Source organism: Oncorhynchus nerka, linkage group LG26 (genome assembly GCF_034236695.1).
Source record: "Oncorhynchus nerka isolate Pitt River linkage group LG26, Oner_Uvic_2.0, whole genome shotgun sequence".
Lineage (NCBI taxonomy): Eukaryota > Metazoa > Chordata > Actinopteri > Salmoniformes > Salmonidae > Oncorhynchus > Oncorhynchus nerka.
In genome coordinates, this window is record NC_088421.1 from 13117445 (window position 1) to 13136572 (window position 19128).

Here is a 19128-nt window from a genome sequence, read left to right on the forward strand (position 1 = left end):
GATTCTCGCCACGCCACCTGGTAGGAGCGACCTGTCAGGTAGGACGCAATCCAAGCGTGGGCCGCGCCGGAGATGCCCAACTCGGAGAGGGTGGAGAGGAGGATCTGATGGTTCACAGTATCGAAGGCAGCCGATAGGTCTAGAAGGATGAGAGCAGAGGAGAGAGAGTTAGCTTTAGCAGTGCGGAGGGCCTCCGTGATACAGAGAAGAGCAGTCTCAGTTGAATGACTAGTCTTGAAACCTGACTGATTTGGATCAAGAAGGTCATTCTGAGAGAGATAGCGGGAGAGCTGGCCAAGGACGGCACGTTCGAGAGTTTTGGAGAGAAAAGAAAGAAGGGATACTGGTCTGTAGTTGTTGACATCGGAGGGATCGAGTGTAGGTTTTTTCAGAAGGGGTGCAACTCTCGCTCTCTTGAAGACAGAAGGGACGTAGCCAGCAGTCAGGGATGAGTTGATGAGCGAGGTGAGGTAAGGGAGAAGGTCTCCGGAAATGGTCTGGAGAAGAGAGGAGGGAATAGGGTCAAGCGGGCAGGTTGTTGGGCGGCCGGCCGTCACAAGACGCGAGATTTCATCTGGAGAGAGAGGGAGAAAGAGGTCAGAGCACAGGGTAGGGCAGTGTGAGCAGAACCAGCGGTGTCGTTTGACTTAGCAAACGAGGATCGGATGTCGTCGACCTTCTTTTCAAAATTTTTGACGAAGTCATCTGCAGAGAGGGAGGAGGGGGGGGGAGGGGGTGGAGGATTCAGGAGGGAGGAGAAGGTGGCAAAGAGCTTCCTAGGGTTAGAGGCAGATGCTTGGAATTTAGAGTGGTAGAAAGTGGCTTTAGCAGCAGAGACAGAAGAGGAAAATGTAGAGAGGAGGGAGTGAAAGGATGCCAGGTCCGCAGGGAGGCGAGTTTTCCTCCATTTCCGCTCGGCTGCCCGGAGCCCTGTTCTGTGAGCTCGCAATGAGTCGTCGAGCCACGGAGCAGGAGGGGAGGACCGAGCCGGCCTGGAGGATAGGGGACATAGAGAATCAAGGGATGCAGAAAGGGAGGAGAGGAGGGTTGAGGAGGCAGAATCAGGAGATAGGTTGGAGAAGGTTTGAGCAGAGGGAAGAGATGATAGGATGATAGAATTATCTCTTGACCCCTACTGCTCACACTTATTGGAAAACAATTTGAATTAATTTTGGGTCCTTGTGCATTACATGAGGTACAACAGTAGACAATGTTCAGCCAAACTGAAGTACAACTATTTATTTCTTAGCAATTTAATTGAACTATGATTCAGACACAATAAACATCTGTGCTATCTTGTCCCTTCTCCATCTAGTCTCGGGTCTAGTTAACTTTGTTTATGACACCACCTGCTGGTGCTGAGTACTCGCTGACACTACCTACAGAAGATTACAAAACAAGGAAACCATTCAGATGGGGGAACATCCTCCACCACCACACCATTAACACACAAACAGATTTACTTCCTAACCTTATGTCCTTAAACTCAGGTCTGGAAACTGAGGCCATCTCTGTATGGAACTCACTGTTGAGCCATGTGGGAGTGACGTGGGAAAAAGCATCATACCAATGACTGTATTGAAGGAGGAGGGTCTTCTTCAAGCAGCCTGTGTTTCTTTTTGCCCAGAGGGGGAGCCAGATTCCTTTCATGAGCATCTGTGGAGCTACTTCTGCACTGCCGAAGAAGAATGCCAAACATTCCCAGAATACGAATACATACCGCTGTAGATTAGACTAAAGCAGGACTTCTATACAGACTACTTATAGTCATAGCATCTGTATGATATCTCCAGCTTATTACAGGAGTTTGGGTTGCTAATGAAAGTTAAGGCTATTGTTGTCGTTAATAATTTCAAAGAGCCATGCCCAAAAACAGAAATACTAAAACATTCCAAACAGCTTAATCATTGGAAGTTAGGAATTCATTTCTGATGCAGCGTCGCAGGACAAAACATACCCAAATAAAGTATAAGACAGACTTCAGTTGCCTCAAATTTGACATTCCCTATGCTGGTCATATGTCACCTGCCACAAACATAGACAAGAAATTGATCTACCTCGGAGGAGACCTGGGTTTAATACATGCATATTTCTGTGTATTTGAGTATTTTCAAATGATTTTGCCAGATCAGCTACTTTAATTTTAAGTATTTGAAAGTATTTTTGAATAATTATATAAATCGCCATCCTCAGTTATTTCAAATACCCCTAGGACCAAATGGACCTGGGGACAAATGCAAGGAGTATTTTAATATTTGTATTCGAAAATATACTTGTCTGTGTATTTAAGCATTTTCAAATACATGAAATAAAATGTATTTCCAAGTACATTGCAATATTCAACTACTTGTATTTTCAAATAAAAAAGATCAAGTGTTCTTGTAAGTAATTGAAATACCCTAAATAAATCAAATCAAATCAAATCAAATTTTATTTGTCACATACACATGGTTAGCAGATGTTAATGCGAGTGTAGCGAAATGCTTGTGCTTCTAGTTCCGACAATGCAGTGATAACCAACAAGTAATCTAACTAACAATTCCAAAACTACTGTCTTATACACAGTGTAAGGGGATAAGGAATATGTACATAAGGATATATGAATGAGTGATGGTACAGAGCAGCATACAGTAGATGGTATCGAGTACAGTATATACATATGAGATGAGTATGTAGACAAAGTAAACAAAGTGGCATAGTTAAAGTGGCTAGTGACATAAGAATGCAGTCGATGATCTAGAGTACAGTATATACATATGCATATGAGATGAATAATGTAGGGTAAGTAACATTATATAAGGTAGCATTGTTTAAAGTGGCTAGTGATATATTTACATCATTTCCCATCAATTCCCATTATTAAAGTGGCTGGAGTTGGGTCAGTGTCAATGACAGTGTGTTGGCAGCAGCCACTCAATGTTAGTGGTGGCTGTTTAACAGTCTGATGGCCTTGAGATAGAAGCTGTTTTTCAGTCTCTCGGTCCCAGCTTTGATGCACCTGTACTGACCTCGCCTTCTGGATGATAGCGGGGTGAACAGGCAGTGGTTCGGGTGGTTGATGTCCTTGATGATCTTTATGGCCTTCCTGTAACATCGGGTGGTGTAGGTGTCCTGGAGGGCAGGTAGTTTGCCCCGGTGATGCGTTGTGCAGACCTCACTACCCTCTGGAGAGCCATACGGTTGAGGGCGGAGCAGTTGCCGTACCAGGCGGTGATACAGCCCGCCAGGATGCTCTCGATTGTGCATCTGTAGAAGTTTGTGAGTGCTTTTGGTGACAAGCCGAATTTCTTCAGCCTCCTGAGGTTGAAGAGGCGCTGCTGCGCCTTCTTCACGACGCTGTCAGTGTGAGTGGACCAATTCAGTTTGTCTGTGATGTGTATGCCGAGGAACTTAAAACTTGCTACCCTCTCCACTACTGATCCATCGATGTGGATAGGGGTGTTCCTCTGCTGTTTCCTGAAGTCCACAATCATCTCCTTAGTTTTGTTGACGTTGAGTGTGAGGTTATTTTCCTGACACCACACTCCGAGGCCCTCACCTCCTCCCTGTAGGCCGTCTCGTCGTTGTTGGTAATCAAGCCTACCACTGTTGTGTCGTCCGCAAACTTGATGATTGAGTTGGAGCGTGCATGGCCACGCAGTCGTGGGTGAACAGGGAGTACAGGAGAGGGCTCAGAACGCACCCTTGTGGGGCCCCCGTGTTGAGGATCAGCGGGAGGAGATGTTGTTGCCTACCCTCACCACCTGGGGGCGGCCCGTCAGGAAGTCCAGTACCCAGTTGCACAGGGCGGGGTCAAGACCCAGGGTCTCGAGCTTGATGACGAGCTTGGAGGGTACTATGGTGTTGAATGCCGAGCTGTAGTCGATGAACAGCATTCTCACATAGGTATTCCTCTTGTCCAGGTGGGTTAGGGCAGTGTGCAGTGTGGTTGAGATTGCATCGTCTGTGGACCTATTTGGGCGGTAAGCAAATTGGAGTGGGTCTAGGGTGTCAGGTAGGGTGGAGGTGATATGGTCCTTGACTAGTCTCTCAAAGCACTTCATGATGACGGAAGTGAGTGCTACGGGCGGTAGTCGTTTAGCTCAGTTACCTTAGCTTTCTTGGGAACAGGAACAATGGTGGCCCTCTTGAAGCATGTGGGAACAGCAGACTGGTATAGGGATTGATTGAATATGTCCGTAAACACACCGGCCAGCTGGTCTGCGCATGCTCTGAGGGCGCGGCTGGGGATGCCGTCTGGGCCTGCAGCCTTGCGAGGTTAACACGTTTAAATGTCTTACTCACCTCGGCTGCAGTGAAGGAGAGACCGCATGTTTTCGTTGCAGGCCGTGTCAGTGGCACTGTATTGTCCTCAAAGCGGGCAAAAAGTTATTTAGTCTGCCTGGGAGCAAGACATCCTGGTCCGTGACTGGGCTGGGTTTCTTCTTGTAGTCCGTGATTGACTGTAGACCCTGCCACATGCCTCTTGTGTCTGAGCCATTGAATTGAGATTCCACTTTGTCTCTGTACTGACGCTTAGCTTGTTTAATAGCCTTGCGGAGGGAATAGCTGCATTGTTTATATTCGGACATATTACCAGACACCTTGCCCTGATTAAAAGCAGTGGTTCGCGCTTTCAGTTTCACGCGAATGCTGCCATCAATCCACGGTTTCTGGTTTGGGAATGTTTTTATCGTTGCTATGGGAACGACATCTTCGACGCACGTTCTAATGAACTCGCACACCGAATCAGCGTATTTGCACCCAGGTCTGCCTTAGATAGAAATTCATTAGGCTAGATGTAAGTATACAGTATGCTACTAATAGTGTATGAACGTGTTTGCACCGTTGCTGTAAACTGTAACATGAACATGCATCTTAGCTTTGCAGTTAACATTCAACATTGCCATCTGTTGGTCACGTGCTGTACATCATACTTTACGGCTACTGAGCTCCAGCAAAGTAAACATTAAGTTGAAAACGTCAATCAGGTGAAAACCTCATGATGCTTTTAGAATCCTTTTTAAGAGGTGAAATATCATGCTGGGTTAGTTCGAGAGGATTAGAGCAGTGGAAACGAGACCTCGGCAGAACCTCAGGGAGTATAAGGTAAGGCACAACACACCCAGGTATAAGTACACTATTGTAAGGACTTAGGCTACCTGATCTCACCTTGGCTGCAACATTCCACCCCCTAAGAATAAACCCTTGGATGTTATGTAACCACTACTGAGCTCTCTCTGTTTTGTACACTAGTTTGTTACCTGTGCTTGTAATTTCTGGTCATTATGCTCAATTTGGAGAGCCTCATCGCACAGTTTGTTTATCTAATGACATAGTCACACTGTGATAGTGGTTTAAGCATGTTTTCCTTTTCATATAAATGGAAAAAAGGAGATACCAACACACTAACTATACTAACACATCATTACAACTGCCTCACCAGTCTGCTTTATCCCTGGGCCAGCCCTGACCCCCCAGTCCACAGTAGCAGCCATACATCATATAAGCCAGGGCTGATCTGCCTGTGCTGCACTTGATGACTCCTGCCAGCTCCAGTAGCCCTCTCTTAGTCCGTGGGGGGCTCTGCAGTGCCATAGAGGCTATTACCACTGCAACAACAACAACAACAACAGAAGAAGAACATGAAACTCAGTGCATCACATGTACACCAATCACATATACACACATCTTGTTCAAAATGTGCACATACTTGTCTGTATGTAGCAGCCTTGCTTAGTATGTGCCATTTGCTTCATACTATCTCTTTAGTCATATGTCCTGTCATCAAGTGAATATTGAGAAGTGTAGCTCGGTGATTAGTCTCTCATATGATGATTATTCTGAATGTCTAAGTGTTCAAAGTGTCGGAATGGACATGCTGTATTATTACAAGTCTATTTATGTGACGACCTAATATTGCAATTGCAAACCTGGAGAAGTCCCTCACATTTTCCAAGAAAGATGCACTTTGTAATGGGGAATATTTAAGACTAATAAAGTTCATATTCATTTAAAAGTAATAAACACAATACTTAGGAAATATTTATGTTTTCCCTTTCTGTCAGACACATGATTTCCAGTGTTCTATCTGTGACGCTCATTCGTGTACGGGTTGATGGTCACTAGACTTGTCACTGAATGTTATGGATTGTTCTCATATCGTTTGATAGTGATTGACGCCAGAGCTACTGAATGTGCAAGGACTGAGGACACAATGACATTATGAACTCCGTGATTCTGTAGCAGCTGGCAAAGTCACTGTCTTTTGTTTTGACTTCGTACAAGCCTCTCAGGCTGATGTTTAGAGAACGTTTCATACAGTCTGATTAATATATAAGTACCTTCTCAGAGAAGGCCCGTTTAATGTTTTCTATGCTGGGGTGTCACCTTTTTGCAACTTGTATTAAACCAAATGTGTTTATGATTCACTATAATTTCTTTGACACTGATCTTTTTAGACAACCATAGCTTTTGAAACCCCTTTCCCACAATACAAAACAACTTCACACTTTTTATGGGACTGCTCTCCTTTTTGTTCAGCTGGAAATTCCCTTTACACTCTTATACTATGGTCTAGTTCTATAACCTCTTTTCCCAGATCAAATTAACATGAATTTGTAATGTGCATATTAGTTGTCAACATACAAGACATGACAATTGACATTGGTACTGATTTGTTAAATAATTAAAAATGCATTAAAGTAAAAATTCAACCATAAAATGAGCTCTATATAAAGATCACAAGATTATGGAAATAAAGGTTTCAACCATTTCAAGATGATACAGTTGTATTGTTGTGTGAAATTAAGGAGTTGAATCATCAGGCTATAACAGATGTAAATTCCTTTCATGTTAGATCCCTGAAGGCACTCATAACATTGTCCTTTAACATTACTTCACTCCCTCCCAACCCCTCTTAATCATTCCCTGCAAAATGTGTTAAAAAGGTAAAGAAATTCAAGCAGCAATTTACCAGAGAACAGTAGAAGTATCCGATAAAGCGCAGGCATGGTGTGCAAGAGGGAGTCTGCATGCACTGCTGCTTATTTACACTCTGGTGGACATAGGCATTCAGTGCAGTGGGGAGTTTTTTTTAGAGTCTGGTTTGAATAATCTACTGAGCATCATTCCCTCCTCCTCCCGGAATAATCTGCTGTAAACTAATCCTTGAACACTGATCTGAACTTGGTTTGAGTTCCCTCTCCGATAGAATCACCCCAGTCCATAATGTAGTATTACTTAAAGCCAATTGCTCAATGACTTTTGTTCAGATTCTCAAAAACCAAGGACTTCAGTTGACTTTTGTTCAGATTCTGGAAGACCAAGGACTTCAGTTCAGGACTAATGCCATGTAGAATACTAGAAGTAGGTCTAATTGATCAATAAATGAATGTCTGTGGTCATTGTTTTATCATGTCAACAGCCTTATTGCATGCAATTCCTCACAGAAAACATGTTCATAAAGGCCCAGCAAGTCAACCGTGTCAAAAGGTTGTATATCATGCTATATTCCCATTAATAATTAATTTGAATTATATTTATTTGTTGACATTTCAAGATCTCATCATGTACATATTACTTTATTTTAAGTAAAAAGTCAGAACACAGTTTGTGGTCAACAGGGGGCCCTGTTTCCTCGAATGAGAATGGAATCTAGCAAACATTTAAAAAACGTCATGGCAGAGACCAGGCCACATCATGATTCGTGTCCCCAACACTCAAGAAATCACTGATGCTGGCCAGGGAACAAGTCATACATCTTAAGCTGTACTCATTTAGATGTGGACTTTTTTTTTACATCTAAATATTCCTTAAGGGTGAGCATATTTTAAATGTCATTATTTGCAAGATGGCTAACTAGCTAGTTTGCTATCTAGCTGTTAGCTACACCGCTAACAGTCATGTACTGTAGTTAGCTCTCTTGCATCTCCCGCCCGACATATTGATAACTAGCTTGCTAGGAAGCTAGCTAACGTTACTGTAGAAAAATGTACAGATACTCTACTAGTGTACGTTATCTTTGACAAGCATGTAACTGTAAACTGTATAGCCATGGCTATCTAGTAATTACATTACATACTGTTTGTGTTTAGAATGTCAATATCTTTCTCCTGCCAGATCGGTTAGTCTAATTTAGTTAAGCTAGCCTACCTAGGTTGAGGTATTTGTTCGACCTAGACGCTAACTAGCTAGCTACATATATCAGTGGGTATCGAACATTTCCTCTGACGTTATGGGGCTAACTTGTGATAATGTACACTTTATAACGTTCGTCCAGAATCAACTCTCCCAACTACTGTACTGTAGATTTGTATATCCAGACTCGTTGTCAGTCGTAAGCAGACTCACTTTAGCTAGTTAGATTTTTATCTTCTCGAAATATTGACCGATTACTTTTAACTAACTAGCTTGTGAAGACGACAGACAGGAAGTTCAAGGCATGACGAATTTTAAAGCCATGGGGTTTTCGAGGCTGTCGTATGCTTTGTTGAATCAGTAGCACGTGAAGCCTGAAAAGTACTTTTCACCTGTTTAACGTTATACAAATTCATGATGTGAATTGTTTCGTCTTTATTTGAGTAGTTAATGAGTGAGTAACTTAATGAAAATGTATGTTTGGACGTATTCTTACGGTATGCAAGGCCTACGACGGTTTTGACAATAATACAATTATACTCGGAGTAGGCCTAAAACATGTTAACTAGAAAGGTAACTAACTTTTTTTTTAATGACATATTGTGTTGACAGAGATCAGGACCTAAAGAAACAGGTGAACATGTCAATCCTGTGTCAGGACCGAAGCAGTCGCTGGCAGGATATTCAGAATGGGCTGCAGTTCATCCAGTGAGTATGATCAGGACTCCCCAGTCCAAGTCAGTGTACCTAGGGAATGCTGATTGGTTGAGCGCATAGGGAAATCAGGCTACAGAGCTGTTGTCAGCCACCAATGGATGGTCTTGGGGGAAGAGAATTACAATTAATTTTCGCAGGAGACAGCCTAAGTGTTTGCATAGTGGTAACTGCCTGGAACTGTACAACAAGTCAGATGTTGTTTAGCAATTTCTGGATATTGTGCCTTTAATGTGAGTAATATTGAAATTGTATTATTTGGGAAAAGATTACTCCATGACGCCCTTGAATGGTGTAACACTTGAATATGCTCATGTTTTCAGTGTCAACGGAAGGAGATCTAAGTTTGAACTTGTTTGTTTCTAGGTCAACTCTGCCCTATCCTGGAACTCAGGAACGATATGAGGTGATTATGCAATCAAGCCAAATGGCAGCACCTACATTCGTGACATATGAAGCTCAAAATGCACCTCATATTTTGGTATTTATTTAGAAGTTGAATTTGTTTTTTTATTTAGAAGTTGAATTTGTTTTTTCAGGTGTTCATTCAGGACCTTGTGAAGAATCTGTTTGGTGAAGGAAATGACGTGTTCAATGAAGGGGAATGGATGCGATCTATAGAAATGTACACTGAGGCCTTGAGCATAGCAGAATATGCAGATTCGGAAGACATCCGTGTACCTACTGGAACGTTGGAAAAGCTGTATGCCAATCGAGCTGCTGCTTACTTAAACGTTGTACCGGTAAGTCAGGGTTAAGAAAGTGGTGTGTTTTGTCTTACATTTATGAATGATGTAATATTTCTCTATTTATTTTTTGTTCAAATAGTGGTATAATTTGGGAATTTTATTTCAGGGTCTGCATGATGAAGCACTAGTAGACTGTGAGAAAGCTCTTCAATTGAATGAGGGAAACCATAGAGCTCTTTATAGGAAAGCCAGAGCTTTGAAAGAGCTGGGCAGGCATAAAGAGGCCTATGAGACTGTAGCGAAGTGCTCCCTTGCAGTGCCTCAGGTGAGACCGCAGAGGAAATATACCATGTGGTAAGGTTTTGTAGATTGTTCCTTTTATTGTCTTAAGTTCATAATCCTTATTGTCAATATGTGATTGTTTTTTCAGGATCCCAATGTCATAGGATTGACTCAGGACCTGGCCAAAATGTTGGGATTGAAAATCCGTAAAGCCTATGTCAGGATTAAGGTGAGAGTGTACTGTGTTGAGTATGAATTATGGCACATAGGCTACTTCAGTATGTGGCTTAGTATCTAACCTTGAGACATTTCTTTCAACAGCCTGCCTTAAATGTTTTGCCTGGATCGAGCTATTCAGGTGCATCCAATGACAAGGTAAAGGGAATTCCATTTCTTTGTGTGAATCTGCACACAATACAGATTACTTGCACCAAATGAACATGGTGTACCAGCAAGTAAAGATGTTAAGAGCATTCTTTTTTATTTGTTTCAGTCTCATGGATCTACATCTGTGGAAGATATAGAAATTGGTAAGAGATTCTGTGATTTAGTTTGAGTAATTTACTTAAAGGCCCAGTGCAGTCAAATGTGGTTTCCCTGTGTTTTGAATACACTGAGTATATAAAATATTAAGAACACCTGCTCGTTACATGACAGACTGACTAGGTGAATCCAGGTAAAAGCTATGATCCCTTATTGATGTCACTTGTTAAATCCACTTCAATCAGTGTAGATGAAGGGGAGGAGACTGGTTAAATAAGAATTTAACCACAGGAGGTTGGTGGCACCTTAATTGGGTAGGACGGGGTTGTGGTAATGGTTGGAGTGGAGTGAGTGGAATGGTAGAAACCATATGTTTGATGCCATTCCATTAGCGCCGTTCCAGCCATTATGATGAGCCGTCCTCCCCTCAGCAGCCGCCATTGTTTTTAAGCCTTGAGACGATCGAGACATGGATTGTGAATGTGTTCCATTCAGAGGGTGAATGGGAAAGACAAAATATTTAAGACCTTTTGAACAAGGTATGGTAGTAGGTGCCAGGCTCACCGGTTTGTGTGAAGAACTGCAACGCTGCTGGGTCTTTCACGCTCAATAGTTTCCTGTGTATCAAGAATGGTCCACCACCCAAAGGACATCCAGCCAACTTGTACACAACTGTGGGAAGCCTTGGAGTCAACATGGGCCAGCATCCCTGTGGAATGCTTTCGACACCTTGTAGAGTCCATTGCCCGACGAATTGAGGCTGTTCTAAGGACAGAAGGGGGTGCGGTGCGCAACTCAATATTAGGAAGGTGTTCCTAATGTTTGGTTTACTCAGTGTATATTTCTAGTATGAGGTTGGAATAATACTGTGAAATGATGTACATTATAATGCCCTTTTAGTGTAAGAGCTGTTTGAAAAGACCGCCTGAAATTTCAGGCTATTTTGGTGGGATGGGATTTTGGCCTACCTTGCTAAATTAGTTAATAGACCAATAGATGGGTTGGCTGACATCACGTAAATGATGCACCGCATTGACGTGGCTGGAAGGCGTGCATTATGATTCTGAACGGTCAGATGGATAGTAACAACTGACAAGAAGCTGTCATGTGTGGAATTGTAGTAAGCTCGCTTCAACTCGAGGATGTAAACAAATTTGTGAGAAACTTTTTGTGCATATGGAACATTTCTGGGATTTTTTTATTTCCGCTCATGAAACATGAGACCAACACTTTACATGTTGCATGTTATATATTTGTTCAGTGTATTTGAGACAATTGCTCATTGTGCAACTGTATTTCTTTTCAATGAACATTTCGGGACAAAATAAGCCAACCCTGTCTGTTTTGCCCCATAGTTGCGCACGCGTCAGTTTTGTTGATAAACAACCAACTGGTCCATAAGAGAGAGATCCAAACCTCTGCCAATAACAGATTTCTTTTTCCATTTCCACTCCCCACTCAGACAGTCTTAGCAAAATATCTTACTTGAGAAATTGCTCTTTGTGAATAAGTCATTTTTAAATAGTTTAACTCATTTTAATTGAAAACAATCACAGTAAGTTACTTAGTTGTTTCCCAGAAATGATTTGATGAGAGAAAAACTGCTGCATTGGATCTTTTTAAATGTGGACGGTCTTGTTGCTAAACATTTTTTTTGCACTTTCCAAATTCCCACCTGTGTTGTAGAAGTGAATCAGCCCCCTCAGGAAACTGACGGTCCAGACCCAGCCCCCCCAAGCCATGACCCATTGGCAGCAATGAAGGTGCACCCCCCTCGGAATGAGAGACTAGAAGCTGAATCCCCCCCTGTCAGCATCATCCCTTCAGTATCGCCTGTTGAGGTTCACACCCCAGAGCCCAATCATGTTCCGGTGCCCCTGCCTATGCCCATTTCCAAGCCCATGCCTATGCATACGTTGGTCAATGGTGCCAGAGCCAGCCCTACCCAGTCTTATCATTTGCCAATGCAAAAGTCTCACCCGGACTTCGATGCGGAAATTATTGGAGATGACCTGGATGATCTGCTGGACCAAGCTGGCCCGGCCCCACAGAATCTCCCATGGTACGTTCATGGGAGATTGCTGCTAATGTAGGAAAACCTTCTTTCTTTTTTTGCACATTCAATTTTAGTTTAAAAAAATCTGTTTTTGTTTTAAATTTGGCCTTTTCACTATCATGTTAAAACAATATCTAATGTAGAGTGTATTGTCCTCTCTCTAGGTCATTCCCACCATGAAGGGCCCTATCCCTTTTCCAACCAGTGCCCCCTCAAATTCCATGTCTAGTCCTTTCCTTATGCCATCTCACATGAACCCTTTTATGCATGTGACATCACAGTGCACAGTGACTCTGCCTCCTCCCTACCACAAGCCACAAGCCAGCGGGTACTCTTTAGGTCTGGACACCTTCGGGGTCTCCTCTCCTTTGGACTCACTGGACAGTCTCTCCATGTCAGAGCCTCAGACAGGTATGCAAGGAGTTGCATACAGCCAGTTTAACGGTAATACCTCTCGAATGTGTTGAACATTTGTTATTATCCTCATGTCTTATATCTGGGGCGGCACGTAGCCTAGCGCTTGAGAGCCAGTAACCAGTAAGCTGGTTTGAAAATCTGTCCCTATGCCCTAGAGCAAGGCACTTAAACTTAATTGCTCTGGATAAGAGCGTCTGCTAAATGACTGAAATGTAAATAACGTCTTATTGAATAGTGAAATCTCAATTGCTAACAAATTTGGATTTTGACAAAACAATCAACTGAAATTTGATTTTTTTTTTGTTATTTACTTTTCATAAACGTTTTGTCAATGTTGTCTCTGATGTATTTTTCTCCCCCCCCCAAAAAAAAATTATAGGATATAGTCAGCATCCATTCATGCAGGTGAGTCTAGCTAGTCTAGTCTTTATGTCCCACTGATATTTTCACAACAGTACCTTGTGTTTTATATGTTTAGTTTTTCTTGTCTATTTTTTTAAATAAATCATGATATTTGTTCCCCCTCCAGTTGACCGACCATGATAAGCCAATGGGAATGGCCCTGGGGATGCCGGATGTAACCCCCCTCCCTGCTGTTGTGGATCTGGCCAAAAATCCCCTGGCTGATACTCATGAATTCAAACAGGCATGCTCAAACTGCTATGTTAAGACTGGTAAGAACATGCTTTCTGTAATATAAATGCAACATGCAACAATTTCAAAGATTTTACTGAGTTACAGTTCATATAAGGAAATCAGTCAATTGAAATCAATTTTTTAGGCCCTAATCTATGGATTGCACATGACTGGGCAGGGGTTTATTTCAGCTCATGAAACATGGGACCAACACTTTACATGTTGCGTTTTTATATTTTTGTTCGGTGTATATGATTGTCTGTTTTGCTTATTGTGCAACATCTAAGAGTATGAAACTGGGTTGATAAATGGTTATGGGACATTATAATTATTGTATGTGAAAGCTCATGTTGATATCCTATCACTAGGGCTTGGAGTGTTGGATTTCACACTCTATACCGAAGAGCACAAATGCAAGAAGGACATATTACTTGGAAGGATAAAAAATCAACCAGACAAGTCATGGAAGCTGATCAGACCCAGACCGACAAAATCCCAGTATGTTGGGCCATACTACATCTGCAAAGGTAAGCCTTGAAAATACTACTACTATAATAATACTACTACTCTAATACTACTACTCCAATGTGCTTCATGGTCCGTCTGTGCCAGTGTTCAGCTGCCTATGGAGATTTGTAAGTCGCTCTGGATAAGAGCGTCTGCTAAATGACTTAAATGTAATTGTAAATGTATTAACTAAAACGATGATCTTGTAGATGTCGCCATTGGAGAGGGGTGCAGGTACCCTGGTCACTGCACATTTGCCTACTGCCAAGAGGAGATTGATGTTTGGTCCCTGGAGCGCAAAGGCTTCATCTGCAGAGACTTTCTCTTTGATCCATTTGGGCCCGCCAGTAAGATCAATCTGACTGTCCCGAAGATCCTACAGGAGCATCACGGGATATTCATGTTCCTCTGTGGAGTAAGTTGGGCTTTTTAATGTAAAAAAAATAAATCTAATTGTGACGTGTTCCTCCTGGAATGGGCTGTCTTCATTGATAAGTAGCTGAGTCTGTCTTATTGCATTGCCATTGTTGTGTTAGAGCAGCAAGGGTACACAACTCTGGTTCTTGAGTGCTGCAGTGGATGCTTGGTTTTGCCTTTTCATCAGCCCAGAATAATAGTGTGTGTGTGGACTCTAGACAATCAATTTAAGTGTCAGGGAGAAATGAAAACCAGCAGGACTGAGGACATCTGACTGGAGTGGAGCACCACTGTTATAGAGAGAACTTTTGACTTGAAGTTCCCCTGATGTAACCTGACTAACCACATCCTGTTTCCTCATTCTTCTCACGAACAATAGAATTCCACGGAACAATGATGCTGAGACTACCATTTTTTGTTTCTGTTTTAAAAGTATGCCCAACAAAAACCAATGATTACAAAGTTAAACCATACAAATCTATGCATTAGGACAACTTTTAACAATTTTCCACTGATAAAAAAAAATCGAATTAAACATTTACTTGAATATACAAAGTTTGGTAACAGAATTACGGTTTGTTGTTTTTTTGCCATCATTCTGTTACCGTGGAATTACCCTGATACAACACTAACGTTGACTGTCATATTACTGCCTCTGGTATAAGTGGCAGTTTTATGAGTGGGAGCTGTGCCCTTTATTAAAACCTCTACTCTGTGTACAGTGTCTTGTAAGAGTTGTCCATCCCTCTAATGTATCGTATCTGATCTCCAGGTGTGTTTTGATCACAAACCCAGAATAATCAGCAAAACCAATAAGGACAACCCATCTCTTTGCTCTCACCCCGTGACAAAACATGCCTTTGAAGATCAGAAGTAAGCCATTTCACTTGTTTACAGATGCAGAGCTTTTTTAAGTGAATTAAGCATCGGTCTACCTTGTAAGTGATGGTTTGTGGCTGACCGCTCTGGTTCCTTTAGTAATTAAGCTCACTAGTGTATATTGCAACATGATTCTATGCCCTGCACAGTGGGGTTGTGAACTTGATGAGTTGTTGTGCTTTCAGGTGCCTGGTCCACATTCTGAGGGAGAACACTGTGCGCTACTCCAAAATCCGTCCGTACAGTCCGCAGAACCAGATGGACATCTGTCGGCATGAGGTGCGCTACGGCTGCGTGCGGGAAGACGAGTGCTTCTATGCCCACAGCCTGATCGAGCTGAAGGTGTGGATGATGCAGCACCAGCTAGGTAAGCTCTTGCCACCTATTTAAGGTGCCTTCAAATAGCATCTAATCAAAGAATGTTTTTGGTAATTCAACAAGATTACTTTTCCCAGTTGTAAGAGGTGCCGACAGACATGGCACCTCTGCTCTAGCTCCTAAGCAACTTTGTAGTATTTAGTTTGTGTTATTTCTTACATTATTAGCCCAGAACACTTTTTTTGTGTTATTACATACACCCGAAAAAGTATTTTAAGGACCTTCTGGTAACTTTTGTGGGTTTTCTAAGTGAACATCCCTCTTAACTCTCTTCTCAATCTGTTTTATGATCATATAGGCATCACTCCTGAAAATATAGTCCATGAGGCCAATAGGTTTTGGAACATGGAGGCAGGCACCCAAGGATCCCTGGTAAAGTCATTGTACACAACACTATATTCAGAACATGCTTTATTTCCTAAATGTATTTCTAATGTTCATTTGACTGCAGATTTTCCACATGACTTAACACAAACCATTTATTTTGTGTCATTCCAGCAATTCACCACACCACTGAAGAGGTTTGGACCCCCAAATCTGAAGATGCAGTTTGTGTGTGGGCAGTGTTGGAGAAATGGCCAAGTTAGTGAGGCAGACAAGAACAAGAAGTACTGCACTGCCAAAGCCAGGCATTCGTGAGTAGTTCTTTCCCCTGAAACCATTTCAGGACAATTTGAATAATGAGCCTGGTCAGCATAGTGAATTTCATCTGACCTGTGTTGCAGGTGGTCAAAAGACAAACGAGTGGTGCTGGTGAGTTCCATCGAACGCAAGAAGTGGACAACAATCCGCCCTCTCCCAACAAAGAAGCCCATCCCATCTCAGTTTGAGGTAGGCCTAGGAGGGCTGAAAATGCTCCCAGAGCAACTGGTCTGACCACATACTCAGCTGACTCGTATGGGAATCTCCCAGAGAGAATCATGTTTAGTCCTCGTGTAAAGTGCTCATGTTTTGTTTGTGTGTATTACTTACAGATTTGTATGCACGTGTCCACTGGCAAAAAGTGCCAGTACATCGGAAACTGCACATTTGCACACAGCACAGAGGAAAGGGACCTGTGGACATACATGAAAGAGAACAACAGTGAGTTTGTTACAGATGGACCGTAGTTTTTGTACAGCAGTTCATGCCTATGTGATGTACAGTAAATATATTATGATGACTAATACAAACTTAATCAGATACTAAACTCTGTGTGTCCATTTAGTTCCTGACATGGAGCAGCTGTATGAGCACTGGCTGCAGTCTCAGAAGCCTGGCTGGAGCGAGGAGGCCTCCAACAGCTCCATCAAGGAGAACGGGAAGCAGATCCACATGCCCACAGACTATGCTGAGGAGATGGTAAGCAATCTCTGTTTTAACCACACCCAGATGGTTATATGACCTTCAACATGCTGTAAGTGACCACAAACCTTCAACATGCTAATATCATCTTGATGATATCTGTTATGCTAGACTGGCAACCACTGTTGGCTTTGTGGTAAGAACTGCAACAGTGACAGGCAGTGGCAGCAGCACATCACCTCAGAAAAACACAGAGAGAAAGTGTTTAACTCTGAAGACGATCAGAACTGCTGGCAGTATCGCTTCCCCACTGGCACCTTCAGAGTTTGCGAGAGGTAAGGTTTCTATGCTAATTCAATGTTTATTTAGGTCACTGGTGCCTAATTTGATTACTGGAAATGGTGTTCTTGGTGACTGACATTTCTGATACTGCATCCATTTCCACAGATACCTTAAAGGCACTTGCACAGAGGAGGAGTTGTGTAAACTGGCTCATGGAAACGAGGAACTAAAGGAATGGACGGAGCGCAGGCAGTTCCTTTTGATGAAACTGGCCAAAGCGAGAAAAGACCATCTTATAGCCCCAAATGACAATGACTTTGGCAAATATAGTTTTCTGCTTAAAGACATAAAGTAATGATTTGATGACAATGATTATGTTGGGATGCAATATATTTTGCAGTGTTAAGTAAAAGAGGTACAGGTTCAGGTAAGCCTTTGGGAGGCTCTAGTCTGTACCATTAAGAGGAGAGATGCAGATCACAGCTTGATTTTAATGGGAAGTACACAGTTGGCCATGTGCTCCAAATGATCATAGCGGTGTTCCTTTTATCACAGATAAAGAGATGCACCATTGCCTTTTACGTAACGTAGCAATCATTGACGCGTCACAAAGATTGCTTGTCATAAAATGGATTGATGTCCTGCTCAGAGAAGCCAAAGCAGGGGTAGACACCATCAGAACAGCTCTTATGTCGAAAGGTCACATAAAAAAAGGCTTGTTTTTGTATTTGAGTTTTTAAGAAAGGTTCCTTTTTGTTTTATATGATTCAGAAGTCTGAAGATTGGAATGTTTTGAAATGGAATTATACATCCTTTCAAAAATTATGTTCACGTAGGTCTTTTTCATTATTTCCATAATTTGTTGCATTTATGCCTGTTGGTTTTGGAATATGCCAACCAACCAAAATAAAATCTTGATTTCTTGTTGCAAGTATTGATTTTGTACTTGTTCATTAGGGTAGCAGCCTAAATGTAGGTTGACATTCTATGCAATGTGCTTAGTTGTCATGAAGTCTAAAATGAAAGACATTTTGCAAAGTTTAATCAATCAGCATGTGGTAGGATGGATACAATGGTTTGTGGAATGACAATAGTCGAGTTCCTGCCTGACGACATTGCAGATGCATGCCAGATCTTACAACTCCTGGATAGGTGTCAGCTAAACACAAAATGGGCCGTTCCTCTGCCCAGGCGTTGCTGACACCGGCCAGATCTTGCAACGCCTGGATAGGTATTTTACGTACCAGCTAACCACACACGATATATACAGAAGTATGGACACCCCTTCAAATTTGTGTATTTGACTATTTCAGCCACACCTGTAGCTGAGAGGTATGTAAAATCAAGCACAAAGCCATATTATCTACATAGGTAAACATTGGCAGTCTTACTGAAGAGCTCAGTGACTTTCAACGTGGCACTGTCATAGGATGCCACCTTTCCAACAAGTCAGTCAAATTTCTGTCCTGCTAGAGCTGCCCCAGTCCAACTAAGTGCTGTTATTGTGAAGTGGAAACGTCTAGGAGCAACAATGGCTCAGCCACAAAGTAGTAGGCCACACTAGCTCACAGAACAGGATCAACGAGTGCTGAAGATGATTTTCTTTAACGTGCTATCTTGCAACACTAACTACCAAGATTCCAAACGGCCTCTGGAAGCAATGTCAGCACAAGAACTGTTCGTCGGGAGCTTCATGAAATGGGTTTCCATGGCCGAGCAGCCGCACACAAGCCTAAGATCACCACGCACGATGCCAAGCATCAGAAGGAGTGGTGTAAAGCTCACCGCCATTGGACTCTGGAGCAGTGGAAACTTGTTCTCTGGAGAGATTAATCACATGTCACCACCTTAGAGTCCGACTGACAAATATGGGCTCGGCGGATCCCAGGAGAACACTCCCTGCCCAAAAACATAGTGCTAACTGTAAAGCTTGGTGGAGGAATAATGGTCTGTGGCTGTTTTCATGGTTCAGGTTAGGCCCCTTAG

At 42.4% G+C, this 19128-nt stretch overlaps 1 protein-coding gene across 1 annotated transcript; it reads left to right on the forward strand.

Annotated features, from left to right (window-relative positions):
- The first annotated feature begins 7627 nt into the window (after positions 1-7627).
- LOC115110323 (zinc finger CCCH domain-containing protein 7A-like) lies at positions 7628-18073 on the forward strand. Its single transcript, XM_029635885.2, is given in 24 exon segments — positions 7628-7799; positions 8731-8826; positions 9199-9238; positions 9372-9575; positions 9688-9846; positions 9952-10032; positions 10125-10178; positions 10297-10333; positions 11973-12320; positions 12323-12348; positions 12507-12753; positions 13139-13164; positions 13289-13433; positions 13764-13922; positions 14112-14317; positions 15092-15192; positions 15384-15565; positions 15875-15948; positions 16075-16211; positions 16302-16407; positions 16551-16659; positions 16784-16917; positions 17032-17195; positions 17308-18073. Coding segments are annotated over 23 exon segments (2997 nt in total). The 5' UTR covers positions 7628-7799; positions 8731-8758; the 3' UTR covers positions 17498-18073.
- Positions 18074-19128: the final 1055 nt, after the last annotated feature.